The 20,546-nt window shown below is 42.5% G+C and overlaps 1 protein-coding gene and 1 long non-coding RNA gene across 2 annotated transcripts; one reads left to right on the forward strand and one right to left on the reverse strand.

Annotated features, from left to right (window-relative positions):
* Window positions 1-3,875: 3,875 nt before the first annotated feature.
* Window positions 3,876-20,328, reverse strand: LOC121882773. The gene is made up of 2 exons (XM_042391215.1): window positions 18,424-20,328; window positions 3,876-4,877 (listed from the first exon to the last, which is right to left on the reverse strand). The coding sequence occupies exons 1-2, from the start codon at window positions 20,326-20,328 to the stop codon at window positions 3,876-3,878; spliced, it is 2,907 nt and encodes a 968-aa protein (XP_042247149.1).
* On the forward strand, window positions 16,245-16,778 carry LOC121882389. The gene is made up of 2 exons (XR_006092079.1): window positions 16,245-16,361; window positions 16,541-16,778. It is a non-coding gene; the product is annotated as an uncharacterized LOC121882389 (long non-coding RNA).
* Window positions 20,329-20,546: the final 218 nt, after the last annotated feature.

Consider the following 20,546-nt stretch of genomic DNA (forward strand, 5'->3'; position numbering starts at 1 on the left):
AAGTTCAGTATTATATTTGTAAAAGAGGAAGATGTAGAAATTAAAATTCGTTGAAGAAAGGGTGAGACATGTCATCCTGGGGACAGTCGGGCTATATGGCTCCTGGACAGGAGAACTGACATGACGTTATCTATAAAGTCTATACTTAATAGATTAGAGGAAGAACTGAAACGCCCACTCATATTGTATAAAACCTTGTTGTAAGCGCTCCACTGGGAGCCTTTTCTTTGTAACCTCATCTTGAATGTTGCACTGTGAAACGCTCCTTCTTGTACAAGAAAATAAATTCTGTTAAACTTTGATACTTCGGCTCCGGTCTCTATTGTTTTAAAGGTTATTACGAATACATTTTTTTAACAGGCTGCATCCCCGATTTTCTTTCGGCTGTTGCTGGGAATCTCCAATAAACCAGCAAGTCGCAGTGTTCTTGAGGGTGAATAGTGAACAAAGGAGTTAGCAATGTAGCTTAGTCCTAGCCCATTATGGGCTTAAAGTCAATTCTAAATATTACAGGAAGCCAGTGCAGAGCAGCTAAAATTGGACTAATGTTTTCATCACCTTGCTAATGTGGGACCTGACGCTTAGATCTGAGTCTAAAATAACACCTAGACCTGTAACCTCAGATTTAATCCAGTGAGCATTTCTCTTTTGGTTTTGGGGCCGACTAGTAGGATTTCAGTTTTGTCCTCATTTAACTTTAAGAAATTACTGCTCATCCATTTATTTACTACCAGAAGACAGGTAGTAATGGAGTTCATAGCTGCAGCATCATTTGGTTCAGTAGATATATACAGTTGTGTGTCATCTGCGTAACTATGGAAACATACATTGTGCTCTCTGATGATGTAACCAAGTGGCAGTATGTATAATGAGTATAATAATGGACCAAGGCAGCTACCTTATGGGACCCCAATGCAGTTGTCATGTTTCTCAGACACATGATCTCCAAGACTGACATAAAACTTTTTCCCTTTGATGTATGTTTTGAACCAGTTTAACGCACGGTCAGAAAGACCAACCCACTTTTCCAGACGATTGATTAGGATATCATGGTCAGTCGTATCAAACGCTGCACTTAGGTCTAAGAGGATAAGAACTGAGACCCTACTTTCATCCGAGTTTAGTCTGAGGTCACTGATTATTTTAGTAAGAGCAGTTTCAGTGCCGTGGTATGTTCTAACAGACTGAAAATCCTCCAGGATATTGTTAACAACAGCTGTTTTGAAGGCATCTGGAAAGATGCCCGTTTGAGGAGATGCGTTTATAATGTTCAAGACATGACTTGAACCACTGTCGAACACACACTTAAACAATAATGTAGATACAGGGTCAATACATGAGTTAGAGGAGTTACACTCAGTGACAGTCTTGCAGTAATACAGGTGAATTTTCCCATGGTGACATCATTTTTACAGGATTTGCTAAGGTCATCTGTGTTTACATCAGTAGCAATACTGGCTCTAATTGATGTTATTTTGTTGGTGTTGTGAGTAGCTGGTCAATAGGTAAGGGATAATGCATAGTGACATTCATTATTATTATATGGTCATTATTGTGCTTCGTGCCAGTGTCCTGCATCACCCTAAAGAGGTTCTTTTCACAATAATGACCCGCTCGCTGTACATAATCCCGCTTATTACATGGCTGTTTACTAAAGAAATCAATAATCTCACACAAAATATTGATTTAAAAATGATTTAATTGATTTAAAAATGATTTTATTGCTTCAGCTAAAAAAATAGTCCATTAGATTCTACAGTTGGAACTGCGTGCATAGCAATGTAAATATCTATGAAAGCTATGTAGCCTTCTTAAGATTATGACGTTTCTGCATGTGATGTACTATTGTGTGTACCTTTGGTTTGTACTGTTTGTTATTGTGCTGTTATATGTTTTAATTGTGACCTGCCGACGGGACCGTAGATGAAAATTGGTTATAAACTAACTCTGGTGCAGTACATCAAATGGTAACATTTATGTTTAACACTGTACATTGTATCAATAAATAAAATACAACAATATTACTATTATCACTACCGCTTATTACTTAAGTTAGCGTGCAGTGATGTGCAACTAAGGCTCACCAGGCTGCTGTCACAGATATTATCTCTAACGTTTTTTTGCCACAAGGTGTCGCGAATGAGCTGTAGTTGGTTAAATTACCAGACTTCTTTCTGCAGATTGATATGACTGGATGTGGTCCTCCAGAGACTATTAACAGAACTGTGTCCTTAGCAACGGTTCTGTTACTCATAGCAGCGCTCTGCTGTTCAGAAATAACAGACTGTAGAATGCCGTAATTGACCAATCAGAATCGAGTATTAAACAAAGCTGTGTAATAATGGAGAATAATATTCTAGAGTTCCCAGCATTCTCTGTAATAATCTTGGAAAAGTAATCCTTTCTTGCCATAGGCAGTCATGGCTTCTTTGTATACATTACAGTGAAATAGGTAGTTCAAATACAGAGACATTATCAGTATTTAACCCTTTTGTTAATACTTAATCTAGAGTGTTATCATGGTGATGAGTGGCTTCATTTACATGTTGGGTGAGTTCAAAACTGTCCAGTAGATTTACAAGCTCCACAGTTTTTGAGTCATTCTTTTTGCTGATATGAATGTTCAAGTCTCCATTCAGGATTAACCTATCATATCTAGTGATCTAGTGATCAGCTCTTAAATGCTTAGATACATGTTTTAAAAAGAAACATTTTATTACACCGTTTAGAATCATGAGGGCCTCAGGACCCCCTGTGAAGCTTTGGTGACACCTAGTGGGAGTCGGGACCCTCAGGTTGGGAACCAGTGCACAAGAGAATATCATTGAATAACATGAAATTTGTTCACACACACACACACTATGCAAACATGCCCTAACATTTTTTTTTTTTTGCAGAATCTACCTTTCAATTCAATTTTTATAATTTTGTCCATGTCTGACAGCAAATATAAACAATTTAAACAAACATTTGATTTGATTTTTTATTTTTGTTTTTGAGGTTTTGTTTTATTTTTGGATTGGAGGTTTTGGTTTTAGTTGGGATTAGAAGGGTTAGATGTTTGTTGGGATTAGAAGGTTTAGGTTTTCCCCGCTGTGAGAAAGGTCTGTTAGCTGCATTCATCCTGATCCCCCTAATCTTTGGTTGGGATTATTGGGGTTAGGTTTTTTTTTTACTTGGGATTTTGATTTGGTTAAGATTAGACCCAGGTTTCAGTTTTAGTTAGGATGAGAGCGGTTAGATTTAAACTGGGATTAAGGGATTAGGTTTTGGTTTGGATTAGGGGGTTTAGGTTTTACATGTGGCTCACTGACACATCTAACTGGAACATGGTCGCTGCTGTTATATGTCAAAATGCCCGCTGTGAGAAAGGTCTGTTAGCTGCATTCATCCTGATCCCCCTAATCTTTGGTTGGGATTAGAAGGGTTAGGTTTTGGTTTGGATTAGGAGGTTTAGGTTTTAGTTGGGATTATTGGGGTTAGGTTTTGTTTTAGTTGGGATTAGACCTGGGGAAAACCCATGCAACAGGTGGAGGAGCCAATGTGCAGCCCTTGACATTTCTCACAGCGGACATTTTGACAAGTGAAACACAAGCGGAGCTGTATTCCAGTTACATGTGGCTCACTGACACATCTAACTGGAACATGGTCGCTGCTGTTATATGTCAAAATGCCCGCTGTGAGAAAGGTCTGTTAGCTGCATTCATCCTGATCCCCTAATCTTTGGTTGGGATTAGAGGGGTTAGGTTTTAACTGGGATTAGAGGAGGTAGGTTTTAGTTGGGATTAGAGAGGTTAGGTTTTAGTTGGGATTAGGGGTTTTAGGTTTTAGTCGGGATTAGGGGAGTTAGATTTTGTTTTAGCTAGGATTTTGTTTTAGTCGTCGCTGGTGTCCATAAAGCACAGCCTGAAGGGCTTGGCTAACGCTTTGCCCACAGCTTTGAAGAAGGTGGCCACCTTGGAGTTCTTCGGAGGAGGGTCAACCAAAGCTTTCACATGGATGTTTAGATATTTCACAACAGAACTGGTGAAAGTTGGATCATCTTTTGCTAGTGCCGCCTTCAACAACTGTTTTGGAGTCTTATACTGATGAAGAAGATCTTTTATAACCGCTTTATTGACCTTCTTGACGTCCTTGGCTTTTGAGAGAGAAGGAAGCATCATGATGCCCTCTGCTTGTGCTCTTTCTGAGACACGGTTGATGATGGCGTTCATACTATCAATTCTCATGTCTTTCTTGACTTTCCAAGGGATTCGCCCAATCAACCTTATGACCAGGGCACAGACAAAGTTGTCCACTGTCGAGGCTGTCAGCTTGTCTCTTCCTGATGATGATTGACCTTTACTGGACTTAATGGAAAGTGGCGCCAGAGTGGAGGAAGACGCCAAAGTTCCTGGGCGAAAGCCCTTTGTTTCTTCCCAGACTAAATCGGATGTTGGCTTTCGCTCAGGTACATTTTTTGAGGCCAAAGTCCGGCTATCTACATGTAGCCGGACATTCAAGCGGTCACAGATGTCATTGCTGAAGCAGAAGTCTGGCTGTCTAATGTCACTTGGAGTTAATTCCTTATATGTTGTAGAGGGTGTTGTAGTCAGCGTCTTGCTGGCTTCAGGGGACTCTGGCTCAACGACGATCACTTCTTGTGAAGTCGGGGTTTCAGGGGACTCTGGCCCGACGAAGATCACTTCTAGTGAAGTCGGGGTTTCAGGGGACTCTGGCCCGACGAAGATCACTTCTTGTGAAGTCGGGGTTTCAGGGGACTCTGGCCCGACGAAGATCACTTCTTGTGAAGTCGGGGTTTCAGGGGACTCTGGCCCGACGAAGATCACTTCTTGTGAAGTCGGGGTTTCAGGGGACTCTGGCCCGACGAAGATCACTTCTTGTGAAGTCGGGGCTTCAGGGGAGTCTGGCCTGATGTTGTCTTCTTCTGTTGGGGTCAGTGATCTTGTTATCAGGTCATCGATCTCAGCAAACGCACCGCACACTTTCTCATCGTAACTTCTTCTCACTGACGGCTCTTTCTCCAGCCAGTGGAGCATCAGCTGACAGAACTTTCCTACTGCGTCCTCTGTCATTGCATACAGGACTTCAGGAGAAAAGTTGGGGCGAGTGGTGCCTATTTTGAACCTGCGCTCTGAGATGACAGAGTCAGAGAGACTTCTTCCCATTGGCAGGATGGGGATCTGATACATCTGGCCATTCATAAGGTGATGGTACATTTTATCCGTCAGTTCTCTTGAAAACTTCCTGATCTCTTCAGCCAGCGCGACATTTTCTAGTTTGTTGCTGGTACATGTTGCACCTTGCAGGTCTGATTTATCAAACAAGTCGTCGAGATCATTCTTGATGGTGTCAAAGTCTAACGGAGGAGATGACAGATCTCCGAAGCTGGTCATTGTAGTCCTGCTGGCGGGTCTAGACTCAGGCCTGGGAGGCTCTGGAATAGCCCCAGGCAAGGTCACCTCCTCGGCTTCCTCCATGATTCTCAGCAGAGACCTGCTTGAATCCTGTTTCAGACTTATGACAAAGTCTGTGTCATTGCACTGAAACGCACTCTTCAGTTCTTCCATTGTGGTCTGGAACTGATTTCTGGCAATCTTAAAAAAGGTGTGTTTATGCAGGACTTGTATGGCGTCTTCTGGTGGTATGGCCTGTCCGGCAAAAAAGTCCCTCACCTTATCGAGGGCAAGTCTGATATTATAACGAGGTCTGGATGAGCTTCTCTCACTGCAACAAATAATATCTCCGAAGACAGGATGCTGCAGGTCTTCACTGATCATTGTGACGATCTCAGACGCTGCATCATGAGCCTCCAGAGAGTCACTGAGTGGCACGAGAGAAGTTTCAGCCTCTTCTGTGTGGCTCACTGTATCACTGGACCATTTTTCTAGGATGTCACTCACTGCTTTGGTCACTGAGGGGACGCTGATGTCAGAGTTGATACTCTGAATGGATTGACATCTCTCCACCTCAATGTCTTTTGGGCGCAAACACATCCTATGTAAGAGTCCTTTAAGACAAGTGAAAGCGTGACTCACCATGCGATGAAGGTTCCTGCTGTTGGACATGGTGGGGGGCACGTACACAGCCGGCTCTGATGGCCAGCAGGTGCTGTTGGCGGCGGTGGATAAAACAGACCTGATCCTCTCAGACACTTCTTTTTCAATTAGTGTCGAGAGTTCCAGGATGCTCTGACTTCTCACTTGTGGGACGTCAAGAGCGGTTGAGAAACACTGGGAGAGGGAGTCTCCCAGGTGAGTATTGTATGTCTCCAGTTCAACTGGAGACGTGGTGTTTGAAAGGTGCTCCTGAAAAACGGGCACCACAACTCTCAGCACTGTCGCTGACAGTGCTTGGACAATTTCAACAAGCATGTTGACAAGAGTGGCCTCAGTGGCCGGGTGTTTAATGCCTGCGGCCAACAGGATCCACTCCGCTGGCGATATCTGATCAAAAAATTTGTTGACTACAGGAAGAAGAGCCTGTGACGTTACCATGAACGTGTTCTGGGATCCAAAGGGGCTTATTGTGGACACAGACATCTTCTTTCTGGTGTTTTGTACGATGCTCAATAAACTTGTGTGAAACTTTCGGTTTGTAGGGTCTCTGGAATGTTAAGATCCTCACTGTATGCGTCGGGTGTGGTCTCAGAATCACTTGTCAAGGCCTAAAAGTGACTTTATACCGGATTTCACCTGAATACCCAAGTTTCTGTGGCTTAGATGTGCCTTTTTAAGTTAAGATGAAAGCAGAGATCAAAGCGCGCATCTTCTAGAACAAACATCAAAGCCAATCAAAGCGCGCAGAAGAGAGAGAGAGGTGATGTCATTGGACAAATGGCCACGTCATCAAATTCTCTGTTCTCAAATTGTCAGTCTGCGCTCCACCTGTGCGCATGCGCCGCGCATGCCAGCGTGTGTTTTGGGGTTTGAATGACAGAACATGCAAAGAAAAAATATCTACATGTTTATACAAATGTAATTTATCTTGTGGACACAGGGGATCTGATAGGATCTTTTCTTATTTCTCCATAAGTGTGTTTTATTTCAGCCTTCCTTTGCTGAAATGGATCAAAAAGCATTTATGTGCGCCACGTTTCACACACAGAGGATCAATCGAGGTTTATTTTCGTCATCACATCAAACAGGTAACTTAAGTCCGTTTTGAAAATACAATAAATGTGGATCTGATTACTTATTACTGACTGTAGGTCATTTTTTTTGCTCGCTTCTTTCTTCTGGATCATAACAGAAAGCTGATCTTCATCTGGAAACCTGAGACTTGACTTGAGTCTAGAAGGTAAAAAGCTGAGGAGACTTGACTTGGTGACTCCTATTGAAAAATGCTTTACTGGATTTTATAAAATAATTAGTTTATCTAAACACATACATGAGTAGCTCTATAGTTTTCTCTCCTCTACAGTAAATCGACAATTCTCCCCCTGAATCCGTGAAAATACGCTGATACACAAATCACTTCTGTGTCTACTAAATGCTGCTTTTAGTCATTAATAAAGCTCCTTTTCGTTTTGGTAAAATATTTAAGAGTATTATTAATGTGTTTTTACTTGTCTATTGCACTTAATATTAGAAATAACACATTCTTTCATGCCATCCGACCTGTTTTAAACAAGACAACGGAGGGTGCTGCCGCCTATTGCGGGAAGAATTTATGATAAAAAAATATATAAAAATATGTTTGTAATTTCTCACGCTTATATGTAAATGATCTCAGCTGCTGAAAAGAGGTTTAAAATGACTGTTAAACAGCTGTCACCTGTGCGTAACGGCTCATACATACAAAACTTGTTGGTTAAATTGAAAACCTCAAAATCTCTAAAGCCATCAAATTCTAGGTATTGGAGGGAGTACTAATGGAAAAAACAAAAGATTCTTTATGACACAAGATGTGGCGAAAATAACGCAAATCATTCACCTGTTTATTTTTCTGCCCATCGCTAAAACGTCCTGGCAACCAACCTCTGTAATGTAAATATTCCAAATTAAACAGCGACTTGAACCATTATGTATTATTTTAGGAACATCTGGACTCTGGACTCCGGGGGGATGGTGTTGAGTAGCTGGTCAATAGGTAAGGGATAATGTATAGTGACATTCATTATATATATTATATAATAATATATTACATAATAATATAATTATTATGGTCTTTATTGTGCTTTGCGCCGGGGTCCTGCATCACCGTAAAGGGGTTCTTTTCACAATAATGACCCGCTCGCTGTACATAATCCCGCTTATTACATGGCTGTTTACTAAAGAAATCAATAATCTCACACAAAATATCGATTTAAAAATGATTTCATTGATTTAAAAATGATTTTATTGCTTCCGCTAAAAAAATAGTCCGTTAGATTCTACAGTTGGAACTGCGTGCATAGCAATGTAAATATCTATGAAAGCTATGTAGCCTTCTTAAGATTATGACGTTTCTGCATGTGATGTACTATTGTGTGTACCTTTGGTTTGTACTGTTTGTTATTGTGCTGTTATATGTTTTAATTGTGACCTGCCGACGGGACCGTAGATGAAAATTGGTTATAAACTAACTCTGGTGCAGTACATCAAATGGTAACATTTATGTTTAACACTGTACATTGTATCAATAAATAAAATACAACAATATTACTATTATCACTACCGCTTATTACTTAAGTTGGCGTGCAGCGATGTGCAACTAAGAGAGGCGCTCACCAGGCTGCTGTCACGGATATTATCTCTAACGTTTTTTTGCCACAAGGTGTCGCAAATGAGCCGTAGTTGGTTATTTTACCGGACTTCTTTCTGCAGATTGATATGACTGGATGTGGTCCTCCAGAGACTATTAACAGAACTGTGTCCTTAGCAACAGTCTGTTACTCATAGCAGCGCTCTGCTATTCAGAAATAACAGACTGTAGAATGCCGTAATTGACCAATCAGAATCGAGTATTAAACAAAGCTGTGTAATAATGGAGAATAATATTCTAGAGTTCCCAGCATTCTCTGTAATAATCTTGGAAAAGTAATCCTTTCTTGCCATAGGCAGTCATGGCCTCTTTGTATATATTACAGTGAAATAGGTAGTTCAAATACAGAGACATTATCAGTATTTAACCCTTTTGTTAATACTTAATCTAGAGTGTTATCATGGTGATGAGTGACTTCATTTACATGTTGGGTGAGTTCAAAACTGTCCAGTAGATTTACAAGCTCCACAGTTTTTGAGTTATTCTTTTTGCTGATATGAATGTTCAAGTCTCCATTCAGGATTAACCTATCATATCTAGTGATCTAGTGATCAGCTCTTAAATGCTTAGATATATGTTTTAAAAAGAAACATTTTATTACACCGTTTAGAATCATGAGGGCCTCAGGACCCCCTGTGAAGCTTTGGTGACACCTAGTGGGAGTCGGGACCCTCAGGTTGGGAACCAGTGCACAAGAGAATATCATTGAATAACATGAAATTTGTTCACACACACACACACTATGCAAACATGCCCTAACATTTTTTTTTTTTTGCAGAATCTACCTTTCAATTCAATTTTTATAATTTTGTCCATGTCTGACAGCAAATATAAACAATTTAAACAAACATTTGATTTGATTTTTTATTTTTGTTTTTGAGGTTTTGTTTTATTTTTGGATTGGAGGTTTTGGTTTTAGTTGGGATTAGAAGGGTTAGATGTTTGTTGGGATTAGAAGGTTTAGGTTTTCCCCGCTGTGAGAAAGGTCTGTTAGCTGCATTCATCCTGATCCCCCTAATCTTTGGTTGGGATTATTGGGGTTAGGTTTTTTTTTTACTTGGGATTTTGTTTTGGTTAAGATTAGACCCAGGTTTCAGTTTTAGTTAGGATGAGAGCGGTTAGATTTAAACTGGGATTAAGGGATTAGGTTTTGGTTTGGATTAGGGGGTTTAGGTTTTACATGTGGCTCACTGACACATCTAACTGGAACATGGTCGCTGCTGTTATATGTCAAAATGCCCGCTGTGAGAAAGGTCTGTTAGCTGCATTCATCCTGATCCCCCTAATCTTTGGTTGGGATTAGAAGGGTTAGGTTTTGGTTTGGATTAGGAGGTTTAGGTTTTAGTTGGGATTATTGGGGTTAGGTTTTGTTTTAGTTAGGATTAGACCTGGGGAAAACCCATGCAACAGGTGGAGGAGCCAATGTGCGGCCCTTGACATTTCTCACAGCGGACATTTTGACAAGTGAAACACAAGCGGAGCTGTATTCCAGTTACATGTGGCTCACTGACACATCTAACTGGAACATGGTCGCTGCTGTTATATGTCAAAATGCCCGCTGTGAGAAAGGTGTGTTAGCTGCATTCATCCTGATCCCCCTAATCTTTGGTTGGGATTAGAAGGGTTAGGTTTTGGTTTGGATTAGGAGGTTTAGGTTTTAGTTGGGATTATTGGGGTTAGGTTTTGTTTTAGTTAGGATTAGACCTGGGGAAAACCCATGCAACAGGTGGAGGAGCCAATGTGCAGCCCTTGACATTTCTCACAGCAGACATTTTGACAAGTGAAACACAAGCGGAGCTGTATTCCAGTTACATGTGGCTCACTGACACATCTAACTGGAACATGGTCGCTGCTGTTATATGGTCAAAATGCCCGCTGTGAGAAAGGTCTGTTAGCTGCATTCATCCTGATCCCCCAAATCTTTGGTTGGGATTAGAAGGGTTAGGTTTTGGTTTGGATTAGGAGGTTTAGGTTTTAGTTGGGATTATTGGGGTTAGGTTTTGTTTTAGTTAGGATTAGACCTAGGGAAAACCCATGCAGCAGGTGGAGGAGCCAATGTGCAGCCCTTGACATTTCTCACAGCGGACATTTTGACAAGTGAAACACAAGCGGAGCTGTATTCCAGTTACATGTGGCTCACTGACACATCTAACTGGAACATGGTCGCTGCTGTTATATGTCAAAATGCCCGCTGTGAGAAAGGTCTGTTAGCTGCATTCATCCTGATCCCCCTAATCTTTGGTTGGGATTAGAGGGGTTAGGTTTTAACTGGGATTAGAGGAGGTAGGTTTTAGTTGGGATTAGGGGTTTTAGGTTTTAGTCGGGATTAGGGGAGTTAGATTTTGTTTTAGCTAGGATTTTGTTTTAGTCGTCGCTGGTGTCCATAAAGCACAGCCTGAAGGGCTTGGCTAACGCTTTGCCCACAGCTTTGAAGAAGGTGGCCACCTTGGAGTTCTTCGGAGGAGGGTCAACCAAAGCTTTCACATGGATGTTTAGATATTTCACAACAGAACTGGTGAAAGTTGGATCATCTTTTGCTAGTGCCGCCTTCAACAACTGTATTGGAGTCTTATACTGATGAAGAAGATCTTTTATAACCGCTTTATTGACCTTCTTGACGTCCTTGGCTTTTGAGAGAGAAGGAAGCATCGTGATGCCCTCTGCTTGTGCTCTTTCTGAGACACGGTTGATGATGGCGTTCATACTATCAATTTTCATGTCTTTCTTGACTTTCCAAGGGATTCGCCCAATCAACCTTATGACCAGGGCACAGACAAAGTTGTCCACTGTCGAGGCTGTCAGCTTGTCTCTTCCTGATGATGATTGACCTTTACTGGACTTAATGGAAAGTGGCGCCAGAGTGGAGGAAGACGCCAAAGTTCCTGGGCGAAAGCCCTTTGTTTCTTCCCAGACTAAATCGGATGTTGGCTCTCGCTCAGGTACTTTTTTTGAGGCCAAAGTCCGGCTATCTACATGTAGCCGGACATTCAAGCGGTCACAGATGTCATTGCTGAAGCAGAAGTCTGGCTGTCTAATGTCACTTGGAGTTAATTCCTTATATGTTGTAGAGGGTGTTGTAGTCAGCGTCTTGCTGGCTTCAGGGGACTCTGGCTCAACGACAATCACTTCTTGTGAAGTCGGGGTTTCAGGGGACTCTGGCCCGACGAAGATCACTTCTAGTGAAGTCGGGGTTTCAGGGGACTCTGGCCCGACGAAGATCACTTCTTGTGAAGTCGGGGTTTCAGGGGACTCTGGCCCGACGAAGATCACTTCTTGTGAAGTCGGGGTTTCAGGGGACTCTGGCCCGAAGAAGATCACTTCTTGTGAAGTCGGGGCTTCAGGGGAGTCTGGCCTGATGTTGTCTTCTTCTGTTGGGGTCAGTGATCTTGTTATCAGGTCATCGATCTCAGCAAACGCACCGCACACTTTCTCATCGTAACTTCTTCTCACTGACGGCTCTTTCTCCAGCCAGTGGAGCATCAGCTGACAGAACTTTGCTACTGCGTCCTCTGTCATTGCATACAGGACTTCAGGAGAAAAGTTGGGGCGAGTGGTGCCTACTTTGAACCTGCGCTCTGAGATGACAGAGTCAGAGAGACTTCTTCCCATTGGCAGGATGGGGATCTGATACATCTGGCCTATCATAAGGTGATGGTACATTTTATCCGTCAGTTCTCTTGAAAACTTCCTGATCTCTTCAGCGAGCGCGGCGTTTTCCAGTTTGTTGCTGGTACATGTTGCACCTTGCAGGTCTGATTTATTAAACAAGTCCTCAACTTCGTTCTTGATGGTGTCAAAGTCTAACGGAGGAGATGACAGATCTCCGAAGCTGGTCATTGTAGTCCTGCTGGCGGGTCTAGACTCAGGCCTGGGAGGCTCTGGAATAGCCCCAGGCAAGGTCACCTCCTCGGCTTCCTCCATGATTCTCAGCAGAGACCTGCTTGAATCCTGTTTCAGACTTATGACAAAGTCTGTGTCATTGCACTGAAACGCACTCTTCAGTTCTTCCATTATGGTCTGGAACTGATTTCTGGCAATCTTAAAAAAGGTGTGTTTATGCAGGACTTGTATAGCGTCTTCTGGCGGTATGGCCTGTCCGGCAAAAAAGTCCCTCACCTTATCGAGGGCGAGTCTGATATTATAACGAGGTCTGGATGAGCTTCTCTCACTGCAACAAATAATATCTCCGAAGACAGGATGCTGCAGGTCTTCACTGATCATTGTGACGATCTCAGACGCTGCATCATGAGCCTCCAGAGAGTCACTGAGTGGCACGAGAGAAGTTTCAGCCTCTTCTGTGTGGCTCACTGTATCACTGGACCATTTTTGTAGGATGTCACTCACTGCTTTGGTCACTGAGGGGACACTGATGTCAGAGTTGATACTCTGAATGGATTGACATCTCTCCACCTCAATGTCTTTTGGGCGCAAACACATCCTATGTAAGAGTCCTTTAAGACAAGTGAAAGCGTGACTCACCATGCGATGAAGGTTCCTGCTGTTGGACATGGTGGGGGGCACGTACACGGCCGGCTCTGATGGCCAGCAGGTGCTGTTGGCGGCGGTGGATAAAACAGACCTGATCCTCTCAGACACTTCTTTTTCAATTAGTGTCGAGAGTTCCAGGATGCTCTGACTTCTCACTTGTGGGACGTCAAGAGCGGTTGAGAAACACTGGGAGAGGGAGTCTCCCAGGTGAGTATTGTATGTCTCCAGTTCAACTGGAGACGTGGTGTTTGAAAGGTGCTCCTGAAAAACGGGCACCACAACTCTCAGCACTGTCGCTGACAGTGCTTGGACAATTTCAACAAGCATGTTGACAAGAGTGGCCTCAGTGGCCGGGTGTTTAATGCCTGCGGCCAACAGGATCCACTCCGCTGGCGATATCTGATCAAAAAATTTGTTGACTACAGGAAGAAGAGCCTGTGACGTTACCATGAACGTGTTCTGGGATCCAAAGGGGCTTATTGTGGACACAGACATCTTCTTTCTGGTGTTTTGTACGATGCTCAATAAACTTGTGTGAAGCTTTCGGTTTGTAGGGTCTCTGGAATGTTAAGATCCTCACTGTATGCGTCGGGTGTGGTCTCAGAATCACTTGTGAAGGCCTAAACGTGACTTTATACCGGATTTCACCTGAATACCCAAGTTTCTGTGGCTTAGATGTGCCTTTTTAAGTTAAGATGAAAGCAGAGATCAAAGCGCGCATCCTCTAGAACAAACATCAAAGCCAATCAAAGCGCGCAGGAGAGAGAGAGAGGTGATGTCATTGGACTAATGGCCACGTCATCAAATTCTCTGTTCTCAAATTGTCAAAGTCTGCGCTCCACCTGTGCGCATGCGCCGCGCATGCCAGCGTGTGTTTTGGGGTTTGAATGACAGAACATGCAAAGAAAAAATATCTACATGTTTATACAAATGTAATTTATCTTGTGGACACAGGGGATCTGATAGGATCTTTTCTTATTTCTCCATAAGTGTGTTTTATTTCAGCCTTCCTTTGCTGAAATGGATCAAAAAGCATTTATGTGCGCCACGTTTCACACCCAGAGGATCAATCGAGGTTTATTTTCGTCATCACATCAAACAAGTAAGTCCGTTTTGAAAATACAATAAATGTGGATCTGATTACTTATTACTGACTGTAGGTCATTTTTTTGCTCGCTTCTTTCTTCTGGATCATAACAGAGAGCTGATCTTCAGCTGGAAACCTGAGACTTGACTTGAGTCTAGAAGGTAAAAAGCTGAGGAGACTTGACTTGGTGACTCCCGAATATTGAAAAATGCTTTACTGGATTTTATAAAATAATTAGTTTATCTAAACACACACATGAGTAGCTCTATAGTTTTCTCTCCTCTACAGTAAATCGACAATTTTCCTCCTGAATCCGTGAAAATACGCTGATACACAAATCACTTCTGTGTCTACTAAATGCTGCTTTTAGTCATTAATAAAGCTCCTTTTCGTTTTGGTAAAATATTTAAGAGTATTATTAATGTGTTTTTACTTGTCTATTGCACTTAATATTAGAAATAACACATTTTTCATGTCATCCGACCTGTTTTAAACAAGACAACGGAGGGTGCTGCCGCCTATTGCGGGAAGAATTTATGATAAAAAAATATATAAAAATATGTTTGTAATTTCTCACGCTTATATGTAAATGATCTCAGCTGCTGAAAAGAGGTTTAAAATGACTGTTAAACAGCTGTCACCTGTGCGTAACGGCTCATACATACAAAACTTGTTGGTTAAATTGAAAACCTCAAAATCTCTAAAGCCATCAAATTCTAGGTATTGGAGGGAGTACTAATGGAAAAAACAAAAGATTCTTTATGACACAAGATGTGGCGAAAATAACGCAAATCATTCACCTGTTTATTTTTCTGCCCATCGCTAAAACGTCCTGGCAACCAACCTCTGTAATGTAAATATTCCAAATTAAACAGCGACTTGAACCATTATGTATTATTTTAGGAACATCTGGACTCTGGACTCCGGGGGGATGGTGTTGAGTAGCTGGTCAATAGGTAAGGGATAATGTATAGTGACATTCATTATATATATTATATAATAATATATTACATAATAATATAATTATTATGGTCTTTATTGTGCTTTGCGCCGGGGTCCTGCATCACCGTAAAGGGGTTCTTTTCACAATAATGACCCGCTCGCTGTACATAATCCCGCTTATTACATGGCTGTTTACTAAAGAAATCAATAATCTCACACAAAATATCGATTTAAAAATGATTTCATTGATTTAAAAATGATTTTATTGCTTCCGCTAAAAAAATAGGCCGTTAGATTCTACAGTTGGAACTGCGTGCATAGCAATGTAAATATCTATGAAAGCTATGTAGCCTTCTTAAGATTATGACGTTTCTGCATGTGATGTACTATTGTGTGTACCTTTGGTTTGTACTGTTTGTTATTGTGCTGTTATATGTTTTAATTGTGACCTGCCGACGGGACCGTAGATGAAAATTGGTTATAAACTAACTCTGGTGCAGTACATCAAATGGTAACATTTATGTTTAACACTGTACATTGTATCAATAAATAAAATACAACAATATTACTATTATCACTACCGCTTATTACTTAAGTTGGCGTGCAGCGATGTGCAACTAAGAGAGGCGCTCACCAGGCTGCTGTCACGGATATTATCTCTAACGTTTTTTTGCCACAAGGTGTCGCAAATGAGCCGTAGTTGGTTATTTTACCGGACTTCTTTCTGCAGATTGATATGACTGGATGTGGTCCTCCAGAGACTATTAACAGAACTGTGTCCTTAGCAACAGTCTGTTACTCATAGCAGCGCTCTGCTATTCAGAAATAACAGACTGTAGAATGCCGTAATTGACCAATCAGAATCGAGTATTAAACAAAGCTGTGTAATAATGGAGAATAATATTCTAGAGTTCCCAGCATTCTCTGTAATAATCTTGGAAAAGTAATCCTTTCTTGCCATAGGCAGTCATGGCTTCTTTGTATATATTACAGTGAAATAGGTAGTTCAAATACAGAGACATTATCAGTATTTAACCCTTTTGTTAATACTTAATCTAGAGTGTTATCATGGTGATGAGTGGCTTCATTTACATGTTGGGTGAGTTCAAAACTGTCCAGTAGATTTACAAGCTCCACAGTTTTTGAGTCATTCTTTTTGCTGATATGAATGTTCAAGTCTCCATTCAGGATTAACCTATCATATCTAGTGATCTAGTGATCAGCTCTTAAATGCTTAGATACATGTTTTAAAAAGAAACATTTTATTACACCGTTTAGAATCATGAGGGCCTCAGGACCCCCTGTGAAGCTTTGGTGACACCTAGTGGGAGTCGGGACCCTCAGGTTGGGAACCAGTGCACAAGAGAATATCATTGAATAACATGAAATTTGTTCACACACACACACTATGCAAACATGCCCTAACATTTTTTGTTTTTTTTGCAGAATCTACCTTTCAATTCAATTTTTATAATTTTGTCCATGTCTGACAGCAAATATAAACAATTTAAACAAACATTTGATTTGATTTTTTATTTTTGTTTTTGAGGTTTTGTTTTATTTTTGGATTGGAGGTTTTGGTTTTAGTTGGGATTAGAAGGGTTAGATGTTTGTTGGGATTAGAAGGTTTAGGTTTTGCCCGCTGTGAGAAAGGTCTGTTAGCTGCATTCATCCTGATTCCCCTAATCTTTGGTTGGGATTATTGGGGTTAGGTTTTTTTTTTACTTGGGATTTTGATTTGGTTAAGATTAGACCCAGGTTTCAGTTTTAGTTAGGATGAGAGCGGTTAGATTTAAACTGGGATTAAGGGATTAGGTTTTGGTTTGGATTGGGGGGTTTAGGTTTTACATGTGGCTCACTGACACATCTAACTGGAACATGGTCGCTGCTGTTATATGTCAAAATGCCCGCTGTGAGAAAGGTCTGTTAGCTGCATTCATCCTGATCCCCCTAATCTTTGGTTGGGATTAGAAGGGTTAGGTTTTGGTTTGGATTAGGAGGTTTAGGTTTTAGTTGGGATTATTGGGGTTAGGTTTTGTTTTAGTTAGGATTAGACCTGGGGAAAACCCATGCAACAGGTGGAGGAGCCAATGTGCAGCCCTTGACATTTCTCACAGCGGACATTTTGACAAGTGAAACACAAGCGGAGCTGTATTCCAGTTACATGTGGCTCACTGACACATCTAACTGGAACATGGTCGCTGCTGTTATATGTCAAAATGCCCGCTGTGAGAAAGGTCTGTTAGCTGCATTCATCCTGATCCCCCTAATCTTTGGTTGGGATTAGAGGGGTTAGGTTTTAACTGGGATTAGAGGAGGTAGGTTTTAGTTGGGATTAGGGGTTTTAGGTTTTAGTCGGGATTAGGGGAGTTAGATTTTGTTTTAGCTAGGATTTTGTTTTAGTCGTCGCTGGTGTCCATAAAGCACAGCCTGAAGGGCTTGGCTAACGCTTTGCCCACAGCTTTGAAGAAGGTGGCCACCTTGGAGTTCTTCGGAGGAGGGTCAACCAAAGCTTTCACATGGATGTTTAGATATTTCACAACAGAACTGGTGAAAGTTGGATCATCTTTTGCTAGTGCCGCCTTCAACAACTGTATTGGAGTCTTATACTGATGAAGAAGATCTTTTATAACCGCTTTATTGACCTTCTTGACGTCCTTGGCTTTTGAGAGAGAAGGAAGCATCGTGATGCCCTCTGCTTGTGCTCTTTCTGAGACACGGTTGATGATGGCGTTCATACTATCAATTTTCATGTCTTTCTTGACTTTCCAAGGGATTCGCCCAATCAACCTTATGACCAGGGCACAGACAAAGTTGTCCACTGTCGAGGCTGTCAGCTTGTCTCTTCCTGATGATGATTGACCTTTACTGGACTTAATGGAAAGTGGCGCCAGAGTGGAGGAAGACGCCAAAGTTCCTGGGCGAAAGCCCTTTGTTTCTTCCCAGACTAAATCGGATGTTGGCTCTCGCTCAGGTACTTTTTTTGAGGCCAAAGTCCGGCTATCTACATGTAGCCGGACATTCAAGCGGTCACAGATGTCATTGCTGAAGCAGAAGTCTGGCTGTCTAATGTCACTTGGAGTTAATTCCTTATATGTTGTAGAGGGTGTTGTAGTCAGCGTCTTGCTGGCTTCAGGGGACTCTGGCTCAACGACGATCACTTCTTGTGAAGTCGGGGTTTCAGGGGACTCTGGCCCGACGAAGATCACTTCTAGTGAAGTCGGGGTTTCAGGGGACTCTGGCCCGACGAAGATCACTTCTTGTGAAGTCGGGGTTTCAGGGGACTCTGGCCCGACGAAGATCACTTCTTGTGAAGTCGGGGTTTCAGGGGACTCTGGCCCGACGAAGATCACTTCTTGTGAAGTCGGGGTTTCAGGGGACTCTGGCCCGACGAAGATCACTTCTTGTGAAGTCGGGGCTTCAGGGGAGTCTGGCCTGATGTTGTCTTCTTCTGTTGGGGTCAGTGATCTTGTTATCAGGTCATCAATCTCAGCAAACGCACCGCACACTTTCTCATCGTAACTTCTTCTCACTGACGGCTCTTTCTCCAGCCAGTGGAGCATCAGCTGACAGAACTTTCCTACTGCGTCCTCTGTCATTGCATACAGGACTTCAGGAGAAAAGTTGGGGCGAGTGGTGCCTATTTTGAACGTGCGCTCTGAGATGACAGAGTCAGAGAGACTTCTTCCCATTGGCAGGATGGGGATCTGATACATCTGGCCATTCATAAGGTGATGGTACATTTTATCCGTCAGTTCTCTTGAAAACTTCCTGATCTCTTCAGCCAGCGCGACATTTTCTAGTTTGTTGCTGGTACATGTTGCACCTTGCAGGTCTGATTTATCAAACAAGTCGTCGAGATCATTCTTGATGGTGTCAAAGTCTAACGGAGGAGATGACAGATCTCCGAAGCTGGTCATTGTAGTCCTGCTGGCGGGTCTAGACTCAGGCCTGGGAGGCTCTGGAATAGCCCCAGGCAAGGTCACCTCCTCGACTTCCTCCATGATTCTCAGCAGAGACCTGCTTGAATCCTGTTTCAGACTTATGACAAAGTCTGTGTCATTGCACTGAAACGCACTCTTCAGTTCTTCCATTGTGGTCTGGAACTGATTTCTGGCAATCTTAAAAAAGGTGTGTTTATGCAGGACTTGTATGGCGTCTTCTGGTGGTATGGCCTGTCCGGCAAAAAAGTCCCTCACCTTATCGAGGGCGAGTCTGATATTATAACGAGGTCTGGATGAGCTTCTCTCACTGCAACAAATAATATCTCCGAAGACAGGATGCTGCAGGTCTTCACTGATCATTGTGACGATCTCAGACGCTGCATCATGAGCCTCCAGAGAGTCACTGAGTGGCACGAGAGAAGTTTCAGCCTCTTCTGTGTGGCTCACTGTATCACTGGACCATTTTTGTAGGATGTCACTCACTGCTTTGGTCACTGAGGGGACGCTGATGTCAGAGTTGATACTCTGAATGGATTGACATCTCTCCACCTCAATGTCTTTTGGGCGCAAACACATCCTATGTAAGAGTCCTTTAAGACAAGTGAAAGCGTGACTCACCATGCGATGAAGGTTCCTGCTGTTGGACATGGTGGGTGGCACGTACACGGCCGGCTCTGATGGCCAGCAGGTACTGTTGGCGGCGGTGGATAAAACAGACCTGATCCTCTCAGACACTTCTTTTTCAATTAGTGTCGAGAGTTCCAGGATGCTCTGACTTCTCACTTGTGGGACGTCAAGAGCGGTTGAGAAACACTGGGAGAGGGAGTCTCCCAGGTGAGTATTGTATGTCTCCAGTTCAACTGGAGACGTGGTGTTTGAAAGGTGCTCCTGAAAAATGGGCACCACAACTCTCAGCACTGCCGCTGACAGTGCTTGGACAATTTCAACAAGCATGTTGACAAGAGTGGCCTCTGTGGCCGGGTGTTTAATGCCTGCGGCCAACAGGATCCACTCCGCTGGCGATATCTGATCAAAAAATTTGTTGACTACAGGAAGAAGAGCCTGTGACGTTACCATGAACGTGTTCTGGGATCCAAAGGGGCTTATTGTGGACACAGACATCTTCTTTCTGGTGTTTTGTACGATGCTCAATAAACTTGTGTGAAACTTTCGGTTTGTAGGGTCTCTGGAATGTTAAGATCCTCACTGTATGCGTCGAGTGTGGTCTCAGAATCACTTGTGAAGGCCTAAACGTGACTTTATACCGGATTTCACCTGAATACCCAAGTTTCTGTGGCTTAGATGTGCCTTTTTAAGTTAAGATGAAAGCAGAGATCAAA

The sequence above is a fragment of the Thunnus maccoyii genome, chromosome 17, assembly GCF_910596095.1.
Source record: "Thunnus maccoyii chromosome 17, fThuMac1.1, whole genome shotgun sequence".
Taxonomy (NCBI): Eukaryota; Metazoa; Chordata; class Actinopteri; order Scombriformes; family Scombridae; genus Thunnus; species Thunnus maccoyii.